The sequence below is a fragment of the Denticeps clupeoides genome, chromosome 9 (genome assembly GCF_900700375.1).
Source record: "Denticeps clupeoides chromosome 9, fDenClu1.1, whole genome shotgun sequence".
Lineage (NCBI taxonomy): Eukaryota > Metazoa > Chordata > Actinopteri > Clupeiformes > Denticipitidae > Denticeps > Denticeps clupeoides.
Window position 1 is genome coordinate 19328020 of NC_041715.1, and position 13703 is coordinate 19341722.

At 44.2% G+C, this 13703-nt stretch overlaps 1 protein-coding gene across 5 annotated transcripts in view; it reads right to left on the reverse strand.

Moving 5' to 3' along the window:
- pikfyve (phosphoinositide kinase, FYVE finger containing) overlaps positions 1-13703 on the reverse strand; it is a 24906-nt gene continuing 11203 nt past the window's right edge. For 4 of the 5 annotated variants that reach the window (XM_028992461.1, XM_028992459.1, XM_028992460.1 and 1 more), the window contains 26 exons: positions 13245-13425; positions 13093-13167; positions 12908-13015; positions 11253-11393; positions 10514-10640; positions 9134-10392; positions 8907-9007; positions 8738-8809; positions 8477-8648; positions 8216-8394; positions 7779-7892; positions 7583-7691; positions 7212-7366; positions 6880-6970; positions 6035-6095; positions 5807-5947; positions 5612-5732; positions 5355-5450; positions 5198-5281; positions 4101-4195; positions 3925-3984; positions 3563-3739; positions 3352-3455; positions 758-1148; positions 585-659; positions 326-441 (listed from right to left, as the gene is read on the reverse strand). In XM_028992461.1, coding sequence (XP_028848294.1) covers positions 326-441; positions 585-659; positions 758-1148; positions 3352-3455; positions 3563-3739; positions 3925-3984; positions 4101-4195; positions 5198-5281; positions 5355-5450; positions 5612-5732; positions 5807-5947; positions 6035-6095; positions 6880-6970; positions 7212-7366; positions 7583-7691; positions 7779-7892; positions 8216-8394; positions 8477-8648; positions 8738-8809; positions 8907-9007; positions 9134-10392; positions 10514-10640; positions 11253-11393; positions 12908-13015; positions 13093-13167; positions 13245-13425 — 4405 coding nt within the window. Of the gene's footprint in view, positions 442-584; positions 660-757; positions 1149-3351; positions 3456-3562; positions 3740-3924; positions 3985-4100; positions 4196-5197; positions 5282-5354; positions 5451-5611; positions 5733-5806; positions 5948-6034; positions 6096-6879; positions 6971-7211; positions 7367-7582; positions 7692-7778; positions 7893-8215; positions 8395-8476; positions 8649-8737; positions 8810-8906; positions 9008-9133; positions 10393-10513; positions 10641-11252; positions 11394-12907; positions 13016-13092; positions 13168-13244; positions 13426-13703 lie in introns of all 5 variants that reach the window. The other variant, XM_028992458.1, reaches the window with a different exon arrangement.

Sequence of the window (13703 nt, forward strand, 5' to 3'; positions counted from 1 at the left end):
TTGGCTTTTAAATGACAACATTTTAATTCATTAGAAAGAGACCAATCAGTGCTCAGTGCTTGAAACATCACACTACAGACAATGCAGGTCAGTTCTCTTCAGTGTAAAATGCAGAGGGACATCTAGAAAAAAAACACTTTTTTTGGCACTATACACCAAAATGAACTGTTCCTCATAAATATGTGCATGTTAACAAGTTCATTTACGTAAACGCTTGTACAAGAAGCATCTCTGAATATGAGGGGATTCTGTGCTCTGCTGCGGTTCTTCCTGCTGGAGAAGGACCTGCTGACCTGCACCATGAAGCAACGCTGCTTTCTGCTCCTCAGCAGTTCACACCCAGTCCAGTCCAGTGGTCCGGCACCATGAGGAAATACTTGTCCATGGCCTCGCAGAAGCGGGCACGGTACAGCTCGGGAGACACCACGGTGGGCATCTTCCCTGTGGAGAAAAAGGCATTGACAAATTAAGTGAAAAAACTACATTTGCCATCATTCATTGATTCATTGTAGTCAAATGTTGGTTGCTGACTAGAGGTTAATTAGTCACACAATAACAGCAAGACCGGGTCCCTCTCACTGTACCTTGCCCTCCCAGAATGCCTGTGGATTTCACCACCATTTCCAGCTTCTTGTCCCAAGTGAAAGTTCGGATGTAATCTGGGCAAACGCACAAAACATACAAAACATTTTGTTAAAAGATGTCTTTCTCTCTCTCTCTCTCTATGCATGTTTGTGTGAGGAGGAGTCTTGCTCACCTATAATGCCCACCACCAGCTGATCGGTGGCATCATCCCGGCCCACCAAGAGGGAGTAGTCGATTATGAGGTGGCTAGACAGGAAGTAGGCGTCGCTGTGGATGGCGGCGCGCAGGATGGCTTTGCAGTGTGAGCGGATGTAAAGCGGGTTGTCGTGGACCAGTTTCAGCAGGTTTTCGTCCAGCAGCACCACCTCGCAACTCTCCTTGCCCTGCTCAGTCTTCACGTTGCGGTTGCGGAGCGAGCCCTTCAGGTCGAACACCTGTGCCATCTTGCGGCCGTAAAACAGGTTTTCCATCACCAACAGGTCCAGTTTCTTCTCAGTATTGTTCTGCGAGTTCTTGTAACCAATGCGGTACACGCCCAGGATCTTGGCCAAGGCAGTGGGGCGCTTTGAAGGAGGGAGAATGAAATGACATGAAATTATTTTAAAGCATATGCCATATGTGATATGATTAGAGCTGCAACTAATGATTATTTTTTTTATATTCTTTTATTTATTTTTTTAGATTCTTTTATTTATTCAAAAACAGAACTAAAATCTTTAGAAAGTGCACAAACATGTTGCTCCTTGAGCTGTTATAATAAAACAAAAAATAAAAATAAAAAAAACACACATGTATGCTTTACATATTTTTTTAAAACAACAATAAAAGAACAATAAATAATAATAATAAAAAAAATTAAGAACAATACAAATGAGCAAACAAAGTATCGTCCCCACACGCTGCTCCCCAGGCGCCTGTAGGGGTGGTAGTAGCCTAGTGGGTAACACACTCGCCTATGAACCAGAAGACCCAGCTCAAATCCCATTGTGTCCCTGAGCAAGACACTTAACCCTACGTTGCTCCAGGGTGACTGTCCCTGTAACTACTGATTGTAAGTCGCTCTGGATAAGGGTGTCTGGTAAATGCTGTAAATGTAAAATGTAAATGTCATGGCTGCCCCCTGATCACCAAGGGTGATGGTTAAAAGCAGAGGACACATTTCATTGTGTACACCATATGCTGTGCTGTGTATTGCAATGACAAATCACTTCACTTTCTTTCTTTTTTTTTTATTCTGAAAATTTAACAGGATTTGTTTGAATGTCACAACTTTGACACAAAAATGACTGCAGAATGTCACAGCTTTGTCCGGAACTAGTGGAATATAGGAACTAGTGGAATATAAATGTGGTATTTTAGGTTTTAGTTGCTGACTCCTTTTCCATTCCCACCTGGGCTGTCGTTGTGACATCACACATACGACTTGTAAAATGTGCAGGGTGCTTTAAGAGACAGTGCTGTTGTTGGCTGTTGGCTTTTATGGAGTTATTTTTGTGCCACATTTGAGCAAACGTAACGTTAAATTCTGTGCACGGAAAATGTCAACAGAGCAAACAAAAAATATAATCAATAGGATCCAAAATTTATTGTGGATTTTATTCATTTCTTCTCTTGCAAAATGCTGCTTTTGCCATAAAACCAACCAATGCTTTTGCCATAAAACCAACCAATCACAGAAATCATAAAAAAAATATTTCTGTTGTTCTGGTCTGTGATTGGTTGGTTTTGTGACACATTTGTAATGCTATGGCAAGAGTTGAGCGAGCACGCAGGTAAACTTGAACGGACACAGAAGTGAGACACTGTGAAGACACTGTCTTCTGTGCACACATGAGCGACTGAGAGAAGAAAGCAGCATGCTATAATAAATACTATGTATTTATTTGGCTCACCGCCTGCCACGGAAGAACAGGCGTCGATGACCTGACGACGGTGCCAGAGATTTGCAAATCAAATCGACATTTGATTAAACAAAGAATTGTTTAATCACAGTGACCGCGGATTGCTGACCGATTGAAGGCTTGTTTAATTTGATTTACAAAAAAGAAATAAATTAATGTAGGAACATACTTTCCCCTCCTCAATATTCCTGATTCAGTAATATAATAACAATATTTTATATAAGGAGAACTCTCAGAAAAGGTCCAGTGATTTAGCCATATAGCTCCATAGGCAGTTCTGCTAATTCCAATCTCATACACAAAAATACAAAACACATTAGAAGAGTTTTTTAGAGGTTACCGCTAAATAAATGTATTGGGTGTGCAGTATTTTTAAGATTTAATTTTTTTTCGAATAATTTTTAATGATATCAGGCCTTAAATTTTCAAAAATTTACGACTTTTTAAGGATCCACAGAAACCCTGTTTATTGGTACTTTGTGAAAGAACAAAATAAAATGAAATTAAGAACGGAACTCAGACTATAATTATTGATTGTTGAAATAAAAATCACACAGTGAAGGTGCAGTACCAAATTTAAAGATAAAAGTTGCAGTTAAAGGTTTCTGTATCTAAAGGCTAAATGGCAAGAATAGAGAAATGTGTAGTTCAAAACTACACATTTCTAATTCTGCAAACCCCTACACACACACTTACACCCACACACCAGGGTTTGTGTGTTTGTGGGGTGTGCACGCAGCCCCATAACCCCTTATGAAAAAGAGATCAACAGAGAAAAAATGTCATAGATCAATAGCAATAATATACCCAATTAATTTCTCCATCTGTTAAAAAAAGTTTTGGTGAATTATTTAATGTCTGTTACCTTCTGCTGCACAGCCCCTGTGATGTAAGTAAAATAGTACGGAGCGAAGTCCAGGAATGACTGGACCTCCAGCCTGGGCATCTGCTTCAGAATGAACCGATCATCTAAGGATGCGAGACAGACAGGCTTGTCAAGACAGTACAGGGCTGCAACAAAACCAGCGCAAATCACAGGAATACAACATACAGCTCTGCATGAACCATTTGTTCACCTTCTGTGGCATAGAACATGGCTCCAGACTTCCCACCACGGGCCTGCCAGTTGACACAGTGTGAGAGGGAGCGCACAAAGTCGTCCTCTGGACTCTCCATGATCACATCACGCATCTTATGGAACTCCTCAGCGTAGTAGATACGGCAATAGAATTTCGCATTGGCATCAGAGAATTCTGGAAAGGAAAAAATTCACTTTTTATTTTCTGAACATTTATGGCTTTAAAGACTCTTCCAAAACTGGAAGACCTACTATCAGCCAGTACGATCCAGATATATTTGATTAAAAATCAAAAAGGAATATTGTTATGTAATTGACGCTGGTCATTTTGGAGAATCCAGTGAGAAATATTCTACTCACGCAGTTCAATATGTGGGTTTCCCGCCTGTTTTTTCTGCTTGTCTCCACTGTCAGAGTCCTCTGCAGAATAAAGGAGGTAGAGGATCAGGAAAAAAAAAAAAAAAAACTTTTTGACTACATTCCTGTGACCAGTTTGTAACTTTGTTAAAATGGGATCTTGTGTGATAAGCTCTCACTGAGTGGCTCGGTGTCCACGCTGCCATGACCGGTCTGGGTGGCACTCTGCTCACTTGGCTTGGCAGGACTGCTCTTTGCCCTGGTCTCTCCCGAACTGCCAAAAGTACAAATTTCTCAAGATGAAGATGGTGAAGAGACAGTGTGATTAAATAATGTCTGAATTTGGAACTAATGTTAGCCTTTGGAACTGAACCATCGATTCAATAAAACGTTGCCTTAATCAGTTCTGTTCAAAACACGCCAGAACGAGGAGGTGGTGACCTGGAGGGGTAAGGAAGCGGACCCATAATCTGAAGGTTGAGGGCTCAAATCCCGAACCGCCAAGGTACAATAAGGGTGATGGTTAAAAGCAGAATCCACATTTTATTCTGTCACCATGTGCTGTGCTGCAGTGTCACGATGACAATCCCTTCACTTTTAATAAAGTTCAGTCAAAGCAACCCAGGTGCAGACTGGATGAGGGTCGGAGGGTCAGACTGGTAACCACATTCATACACGATATGGACAAAAGGACAGGACACAGCTGTCAATTACTGAATTCAGGTGGTTTAATTGCCATAGGTTTATTCCAATCCGGTGATGCCAAAGCTTAAAAAAGGAAAAAACTGTATGGCAGTAGCTTTATGTAATGGTGGTAGTAGCCTAGTGGGTAACACACTTGCCTATAAACCAGAAAACCCAGGTTCAAATCCCACTTACTACCATTGTGTCCCTGAGCAAGACACACCCTGAGCAAGACTACCCTAAATTGCTCCAGGGGGACTGTCCCCTGTAACTACTGATTGTAAGTCGCTCTGGATAAGGGCGTCTGATAAATGCCATAAATGTAAATGTGTTTCTGAGGCCAAAAATCTACACAGAAATACTCCAAAAATGTATGGGAAGCCTTCCAAGAAGAAAGGAAGCTGTTATAGCAGCAAAATGGGCACCAACTCCATATTAAGACTTTATTTTTACTGCAATGCCATGGCCCTGTTGGTGTAATGGTCTGACATCCCAATACTTCTGTCCATCTCATCAGAGGTCCCCTTTGGGTTTGATGCACTTTCCCAGTGTGAAATATAGCTATTGATAATACCCATGTCCCTGTACACACCTGATTGTCTGTGCAAGCTCCTCTCCACCCATCTTCACGCTGCTCTTGGACAGCTCTTCCAGGGCTGTCTTGTAGTCCTTACAGCTGTGGCCAGAGAACAGAGGACGTTACAGGCGTAAGATTACAGCCGTAATATGAGCAAAAAGGCCTTCAGTACCTGAGGGCAAATGCGATGATGGAGCTGGGCTCCCGCTCACACACGGCAATGGGCACTCTCTCATGTTCGTACATCAGGTAGTGCTTGTCTGGGTCACTGTCAGGAAAAAACAACAATCAGCTGACTGCTGACAGCAATAAACACTTCAACACCCTTTAGTCGAACAGTGTCTCATTAACAACGTTTTAATTACAATTACAGAGCTGGATAAAAACAGGACCACAGCAAAATGTACCATCTACAGACAACATCCTTACAATGGGAAAGGAATGGGGTTGTAGCTGTTGCCTGGCAACAGGTTGGCCAGAATAGTCTTCATGGTGGACTTCTCCTTCACCTGACTGTCATTCGAGCCGAGCAGGTGACCATCAAACACATCTGAGAGAAAGAAAGCAGGTAATGAACAGAGAGACAAGACACTGGGATCAGATGTGAATTCAGCGACTCCTCACCCTCTGGAATGCTGATGGAGTCCTGATCCGGGAAAGACGGTCCTGAGGTCAAGGGCTCTGAGCCCGTCTCCCCTGGTGAGGGCAGCTGCAGTATGGAGGAAGAGCCAGATCCTGAGGGCATGGTGCTCAAGTGACGATCCTCTGCAAAACCAACGAAGGATGCCAGTCAAAAACACTGCTTAAATCGAAGTGAAATAGCGAAACGGTTCAACCAACCAATCTGCTCACCCTTGTCTCCATTCTGTACCACAGGGGATGGGTTGCGTGGCGAAGACTCCAGCGTGCTTGTCTGCCAGTTGACATTGTATTAAAATAAGAACATTTTGATTTAAATGAGCAGAATTACTTTGGGAAAAATCATATACATTGTTGACAATATAGAAATCAACAGAAGCTGTTTGCTCCATTCATTAGATATAATGAACAAGTTAGTAACCACAGCAGTACTGGCTGATCTGCTTTTCAAGACAGTAAAACAAACATTTCAGTATGAACTTGTCAATCATGAAGGTTCTGGTTACATTTAACCCACGTAAAAAAAACATCAATGTGAAGTAAACAGTCAGCAGCATAAAAGTACAAAGCCTCTAGAATCAAAATCTCCAGAATGTGGGCCTTCTGTATGAACTAATTTACATTTACATTATTTATCAGTTACAGGGACAGTCCCCCCCCCCCCCTGGAGGAACTTAGGGTTAAGTGTCTTGCTCAGGGACACAATGGTAGTAAGTGGGATTTACATTTACAGCATTTATCAGATGCCCTTATCCAGAGCGACTTACAATCAGTAGTTACAGGGACAGTCCCCCCCTGGAGCAACTTAGGGTTAAGTGACTTGCTCAGGGACACAATGGTAGTAAGTAGGATTTGAACCTGGGTATTCTGGTTCATAGGTGAGTGTGTTACCTACTAGGCTACTATCATATTCCTTAATGTTACAAACATATACATAGTCCTCCTCCCACCCCTTTATTTTACCACCTTTCTTGTCCATAGAAATTGATTGTATTAATTAATGATTTGTTCGATTTTACTAGCAGCCTCTGGCCATGTTTACAGACAATCATACTGACCTTGCTGTCTTCTGTCTGTCTGTGTCTCCCTGGACTGGGTGGGACAGAGAGACGTTTCCTGCCCTTCTCCTGCTGAAACAGGTCCTGTAGTCTGGAGTACACCGTGACATTTTACACACAACTGCCTTTCAGAGCACATAGTAGCTTTAGTATCTGGAGCTGCATATGGTCAAGTTCTATGTATCTGAGTGGCATATTTATTTAAAATACAATAGGAAGTGAAAGGCATAGAAAAACATTCATAATAATTAATTAAAAATCTTTCTATAATCAAAACAGTTTAGTAAAGCCATGCAAGATATATAAATACTGAACTGGTGCAGTCCACTCACCGACTGTTCCAAGACTGCAATGTCTCACAAAGACTCTGCTTCTTCATCACCATGGACTCCAGAACCGTCTGCAGCTGCTGTGGAGAGTCCAGGCCACAGGCCTGCAGACGGCCCTGCAACTTCTCAATCCAGCTGCGCAGCTCCACCTCCTCCATCTGCGCACACACACACACACACACACACACACACACACACAGAGATTTTAGACCATATTAGATTTGCACAAATACATTTTATTTCAACTTTCACTCCATGTAACCTGAAATTCAAGTCCAGGTCACACTGATTGTGACTAAACCACAGAGGTGGATAATCTGTAGAAGCCTGCTCTAGGCTATCAATCTTCTCCATGTCTGAAGTGCTAGACCTACATCCTTCTGCGCAAACAAGTCCTCCATCTTCTCCTCTCGAGTCTTGCTGAAAGTGTCCGTTTTCAGCGAGGTCAGGCGATCGTCGATGGCCAGGTAGACCTGAGTCACCCTACAGGCAGGACAGGCAAGTTAAACTGTAACAGAAAAGCCAAAGGCTGAAACATGAGACCTTGTGGAACCATGCTGAGAACCCTACTTCTGTGAGAAGTCCTTCAGGTCCTGCTGCAGACAGGCTTTGGAAGGGCCCTGGGTCCTAATGATGATTTTGGGGGGAGGCAAACAGATTTCCAGCAGGCGAACCGGGATGTAGCTGCATGAAGAAAGACAATTTAATCAGAATTACCTGCAAAATGCACTATATAAAATAATAATTAATTTAAATTTAATAAAAAAATGATTCAAGTAATTCAAATGAATCCTGTTAAAAAAAAAGTCCTGGTTTCATGTTTAGAAGCTCTTTCTCATCTCAAATTTCTGCAGCAGGAAATAACCGATTTTGGATAAACCCAATTTGGAAATATTTTTTCATATTCTGGAGACAAGATGTGACAGAAGTGAAGGACGTGTATGATGGACGTGTATGACGTGTATGACGTGTATGACGTGTAGAAGTAAGGACGTGTTGGTCCTCACCTGAAAGATGCCACCATCTGATTGTACGAGAAGTACTGATGGTAGTCCTTGTGAATGGAGTGGCCACAGGGCTCTGCATTGGCACGGCGAGTGTATTGGTGGCCATAGAAGCGAAGCTCCAGGTATTTGGCAAAGGACATGGACCAGGAGTCACTGGACAGAGGGACTACTGGAGTCACCTGCAGCAACATTTAAACGTCCCAATGATTTGTCTGCTGCCTCGTAAATCCGTGGGGTAAATTACTCCAAAATGGATGTTACCTGTTTGCAGATGCGGCACCAGGAGTAGTTGAGGATGGTGTGCTGGTAGCCGGGCACAGGCGAGTCCAGCTCCTTCAGGACAATTTGGACACAACCACTGCCGTGCACAAATCGGCGGATATGGTGCACCATGGGAGTCTCACAAAACATGCTGGGGCACTGGTACGATGGCCTGAGCCACACAGACAAGACAGACAGACAGTCTTCAGCATTGAGATCAATGTTCAAAGTGACAGTCGGGTGTCAGGAAACACTTTCTACCTGAAACAGTATCTTTCCAAGAACACGCCCAGTGTTAAATCATTCTTCCCATAGAACTCCATGGTTACAATCCTGTAAGAGAGAAAAGAAAAAAGCAGCATGAACAAGCTGAAGACTGAAGTCTGCAGTCTCCCTCAGCCTGAGGGAACAACAGCACTGCAGGGTTTACCAGGGACTGACGCAGGGGTTGGGGGCATTACTTGACTGGGCGGACGAGCTGCTGAACAGAACACAGAGACGCTGATGGTTTACTGGGTTCAGGCAGTCCATCTGCAAAAGAAACACAAGACCACACACAGGGCTGATCAACACACCAAAAAAAGTGGGGACCGCAACAATGGCCATTTTTGCTCTGGATAAGGGCGTCTGATAAATGCCAAAGGGACAATTGGTCACCTTGGCTGTCCAGGTCAAGTCGTTCTGCCCTGCTGGCTTCTCCTCCTCACTGTCAGCCTTGCTGGGCATCCTGTTGCCCAAAGCATCGCGTGTCGGTGGAGCAGGTGGAGCCGTAAATGGGTCGGCTCCCTTCTGCCGAATGCGGCCACCTTTGGCGCGGAAGTCGGCAAGCATGCGTGCCAGGTCCTGACTGCTGCCCAGCTGCTCGGCAATGCGGGCACTGGTGAGCTGGTGCGATGGCAGCACCTCGATCGGCCGTGACGATGGCTGCCCCGTTCCGTTGGCCAGCGACCCCGCTGAGGGCCCTGACTCCTTGAGGAGCTGACGTTTGCGCCGGCAGTCCAGCTCCTTGAAGTCCTTGTTCAGGAGTGGGGAGAGGTAGACCTGTTCGGGGAAGTATTCCCGGCTGGGGCAGCGCAGGCCAGCCGGGGTGAGGAGGAATGGATCACGGAAGGTGATGAAGGGTGAGATGCAGAGAATGATGTCCTTCAGCTCCTGCTTGAAGCAGGTGGAGATGGACTTGAGTCGGTCCTCAGATGAGGCCACTTGCTCGGCAACGAAGAGGCCTGTGTCATCCTGGAGCGGGTCACGGAACAAACGTACGGGAGGGGGTGGAGTCTCGGAGCCGGATCCGGTGCTGTCCCCGCGGACCAGAGTTCCCTCCTTCTCCCCATCGCTCTCTCCTTTCACCCTATGCTGGGATACCTTCTCCTCTGCTAGGTCATTCAGGTCAGATATAAGGAATGGAGGGGACAGTGAAGGGGGGCATACTGGTGTGAAGGACACTGGCGTGGAGGTCTTTACAGCCCCATCACTTCCATCACAACTGACAGAGGGAACGGAGTCACTTCTGTCAACCCTGGAGGGATCTTGGTCCTTGAGTAACATCTCTGATGAGGAATGGTCCCTACTGCAAGATTCTTGGAATTCTGGCAGTCCAGCTTCCAGCTCCAGTCCCTCAGCAATGTCACTGTTCTCTCCGTTCTCCTGGACTCCTCCCTCGGGTTCTTTTCTGAGCTCTTCGCCGGTGACACTCTCCAGCAGACAGGGGAAGGAGGTGCTCTTGGAGAGGCTGGGGGGCATGGCGAACTCGTCCATGAGGAAGGAGATCTCCAGCTGCGAGTGGTATGCCACACAGATCATGAGAATGATTATCTCCTTCACCCGGGCCAATTCGTACTCCAGTGCTCCACGCAGCTTAATGGTGCAGCCCAGATGAGCAGGGCAGCCCTCAAAGAACATCAGCGTCTTCGTCTCGTCTACCAGAGAAATCACACCAGAACAATGTCACTCAGCACAGTATGTAAATGCTGTGACAAACTGACAGTGACAGAATCTACAAATGCCTGACAGATGACAGTTTAAAGGAAGGGGCCTCACTGTTGGCCAGCTGGAAGGGGTGAAGGTAAAACTTGTGGCAGGTCCCCAATCTGGGCTTGGTCAGCAGCTGGTCCATGGACATGACCAGGTCTCCCTGAGTCATGCGGCTCACCCGATCCAGGACTTGCTGTATAGAAAGTAAATAAATAATTAATAAAGATAATAATAATAATAATAAAAAACTTAATAAAAAAACACAAATAATTTAAATACAAGCACATGATAAATTATATATAATTTGTTCTTTTAGGTCATAAAACTTTCATGTCACACTCTATGACCCCAGAATGACCTCCACCCAAGCTGCATGTGATAGAGGCATGACTAGAACATCAGACATTTCCTCTTTTCACAAACTGAAAAAAATAAAAATCAGGAAAATTCAGGAGTGGAGTCACTATAATATAACCATTAAGCAGAACTGCCAATGGGGCAGTGGTGGCCGAGCAAGTAATGAAGTAATCATAAGAGTTCCCTTTCAAATCCCGAACCGCCAAGGTGCCACTGAGGTGCCACCGAGCAAAGCACCGTCCCCACACACTGCTCCCCTGGCGCCTTTCGTGGCTGCCCACTGCTCACGAAGGGTGACACATTTCGTTGTGTCACCGTGTGCTGTGCTGCAGTGTTTCACAATGGCAATCACTTCAGTTTCACTTTATATGTTTCCAGAATATTCTACTGGTCAGTTATAAGAGAACATTTATCATTGTTAGGTGGAGCGCAGAGAGTATATACTGACAGACTTAACGTTGATGACCAGCGTGATCCCATGCTCCAGCAGCATGTCCTGCGCAATTCGAGACACTGTCTTCTCTACCAGCACCAGGTTGGGACGCACGTCAGCGATGCGCTGGACGTAGTTCTTCAGAAACTCACGTTCCTTGATGGGGACAGAAAATTTACAGAATTTATCACAATGCCCTTATCCAGAATGACTAAAATCATTCCCTCTGTGTAGCAGATGAGGAAGAGATTTTTTGATAAATATTTTATTTCAATCTGTTTTTTAATATGCTCGTATGATTTGCTAAACAAGGGAGCATTACAAATGAATTTGAATAAATCAGTGAATTAGTACAGAACCTTAATTACTCAAGTTAGCTGAGTTTGGCTGCCACCAACTGTGCAAGTTGTCCCACTTAAGATGAGAACAGTCTGTAATTTTCATCATAGGTACACTTCAACAGTGAGAGACAGAATGAAAAAAATACAGGAAAAATCACACTATGTGGTTTTTAAAGAATTTATTTTGTATAATGGTGCAGAAAATAAGTATTTGGTAAAGTACAAAAGCTAATCTTCTAAAGAGTTGTAATGTTGCTGGGCTCTATTCTCTATTGCATTGAAGTCTGGAGACAAGGCCACTCCATAACCTGTAATACTTTTTAGCCAGCCACTCCTTCAATGCCCGGGCGGTGTGTTTGTCATTGCCATGCTGGAAGATCAAGCCATGTTTCATCTTCAATGCCGATGGAAGGAGGTTTGACCAAAATCTCACAATAGATGGCCCCATTCATCTTTCCTTAATATGGATCAGCCTTCCTGTCCCCCAGGCAGAAAAACAGCCCCAAAGCATAATTTTTCCACCTCCATGATTCACAGTGGGTATGGTGTTCTTGAGATGCAACTCAGCATTCTTCCCCCTTCAAAGAAGACCACATGACATTCCGCCAATCCTCCTCTGGATCATCCAGATGGTCTCTGGCAAACTTTAGATGGGCCTGGACATGTGCTGGTTTCCTCACCTTTCTTAAGATCATTTGTACCTCACAAGGTGAGATATTGCATGGAACCCCAGGTTGAGGGAGATGGTCAGTGATTCCATTTTCTAATAATCGAACCAACAGTTGATCTCTTCTCACCAAGATGCTTGCCTGTTGTAGATGTGATCATTCCAGTCTTGGGCAGGTGTACAATCTTGTCCCTGGTGTCCTTAGACAGCTCTCTGGTCTTGGACATGGTGGAGGTTGGAGTCTGACTGTTTGAAGGTGTGGACATCATTTTTTTTTTTTTTTTTTACAGATTAATTAAGTAACAAGTGAAATATAGAAGAGCTTCTTAAAGAAGAAGTAACAGATCTGACAGGCCAGAATTCTAGCTTGTTTGTAGGTGCTAAATACATATTTTCTGCATCATAAACAAATAAATGATTTGAAACTCATACAATGTGATTTTCTTGGATTTTTTTACATTCAGTCTCTTACAGTTGAAGTGTACCTATGCTTTTTTATTGACACAAATTACAAGTGCACCAAGATATTATTGATTGTCTACTTGAGCTGAAGCAATCATGTTGAAACATGCCAAGCACTAATGAGGAGTTCTTGCTGTTGAAACCTTGCTTTTGAGAGGGACTGTGGACCAGCAGCACACGTTAACGACTGCCTCGCTCACCTGTAAGACAATGGGGTCGATGCAGGTGAACTTGGTCTCCTCCCGGTATAGATACTCAATGGAACATTTCAGCAGCAGAATCTTAGGGTTTTTGATGTAGGCGTTCATCTGTGCACAAAGAGCATCGACACAGCCATTCAATCATTGTGTTACCCAACAGAAGAGCTTGAGAGAAGTCCACAGACCTTCTTGTGAGCAATGTTCTTGGTGCATACAAAGCCATTGACAACAGTAGAGTCAAATTTCTTTCCTCCCGAGATCTGAAGTAATAAAGAACAGACATCAGCTCTTGAAGACCTTGAGTGTGGACTGAAGCAGTGTGCGAATAAACTCAAACCTTCTTGATGTGAACAAGTTGGCGAATGTCCATGTCATCATCGTTATTGCGCACATCAGGTCGTACCGTCTGCACTACCTGTCGGACCACGGGCACAATGATATCACGCCAGGAAAGAGACAAGGACTCACTGTAGAGCAGCTGCTGCAGAAGTGCCATCATGTGACTGTGATTGGCAGACCTGAAAAGGGGGGGTGGGGGGGTGGTTACATTTGGTTTCATTAGTTATGCTAAGTTAGGTTGCATCCTACCTCTTGAGCCAAATGTGCTTAATTAAATTTTAAAAAGAATGTGGAAAAATCTCTCTACCAATGGCCTGCCATGCCCCAGAATACCACTGTGTACCTTAAGAGGTGATAATGACTGAATGTATCATCATTTGTAAGGTACCACCCCCTTCATGATTAACAGGTCAGTATTTGATCTGCAAATGCACAAAAACTGAGGGCAATTCAGACA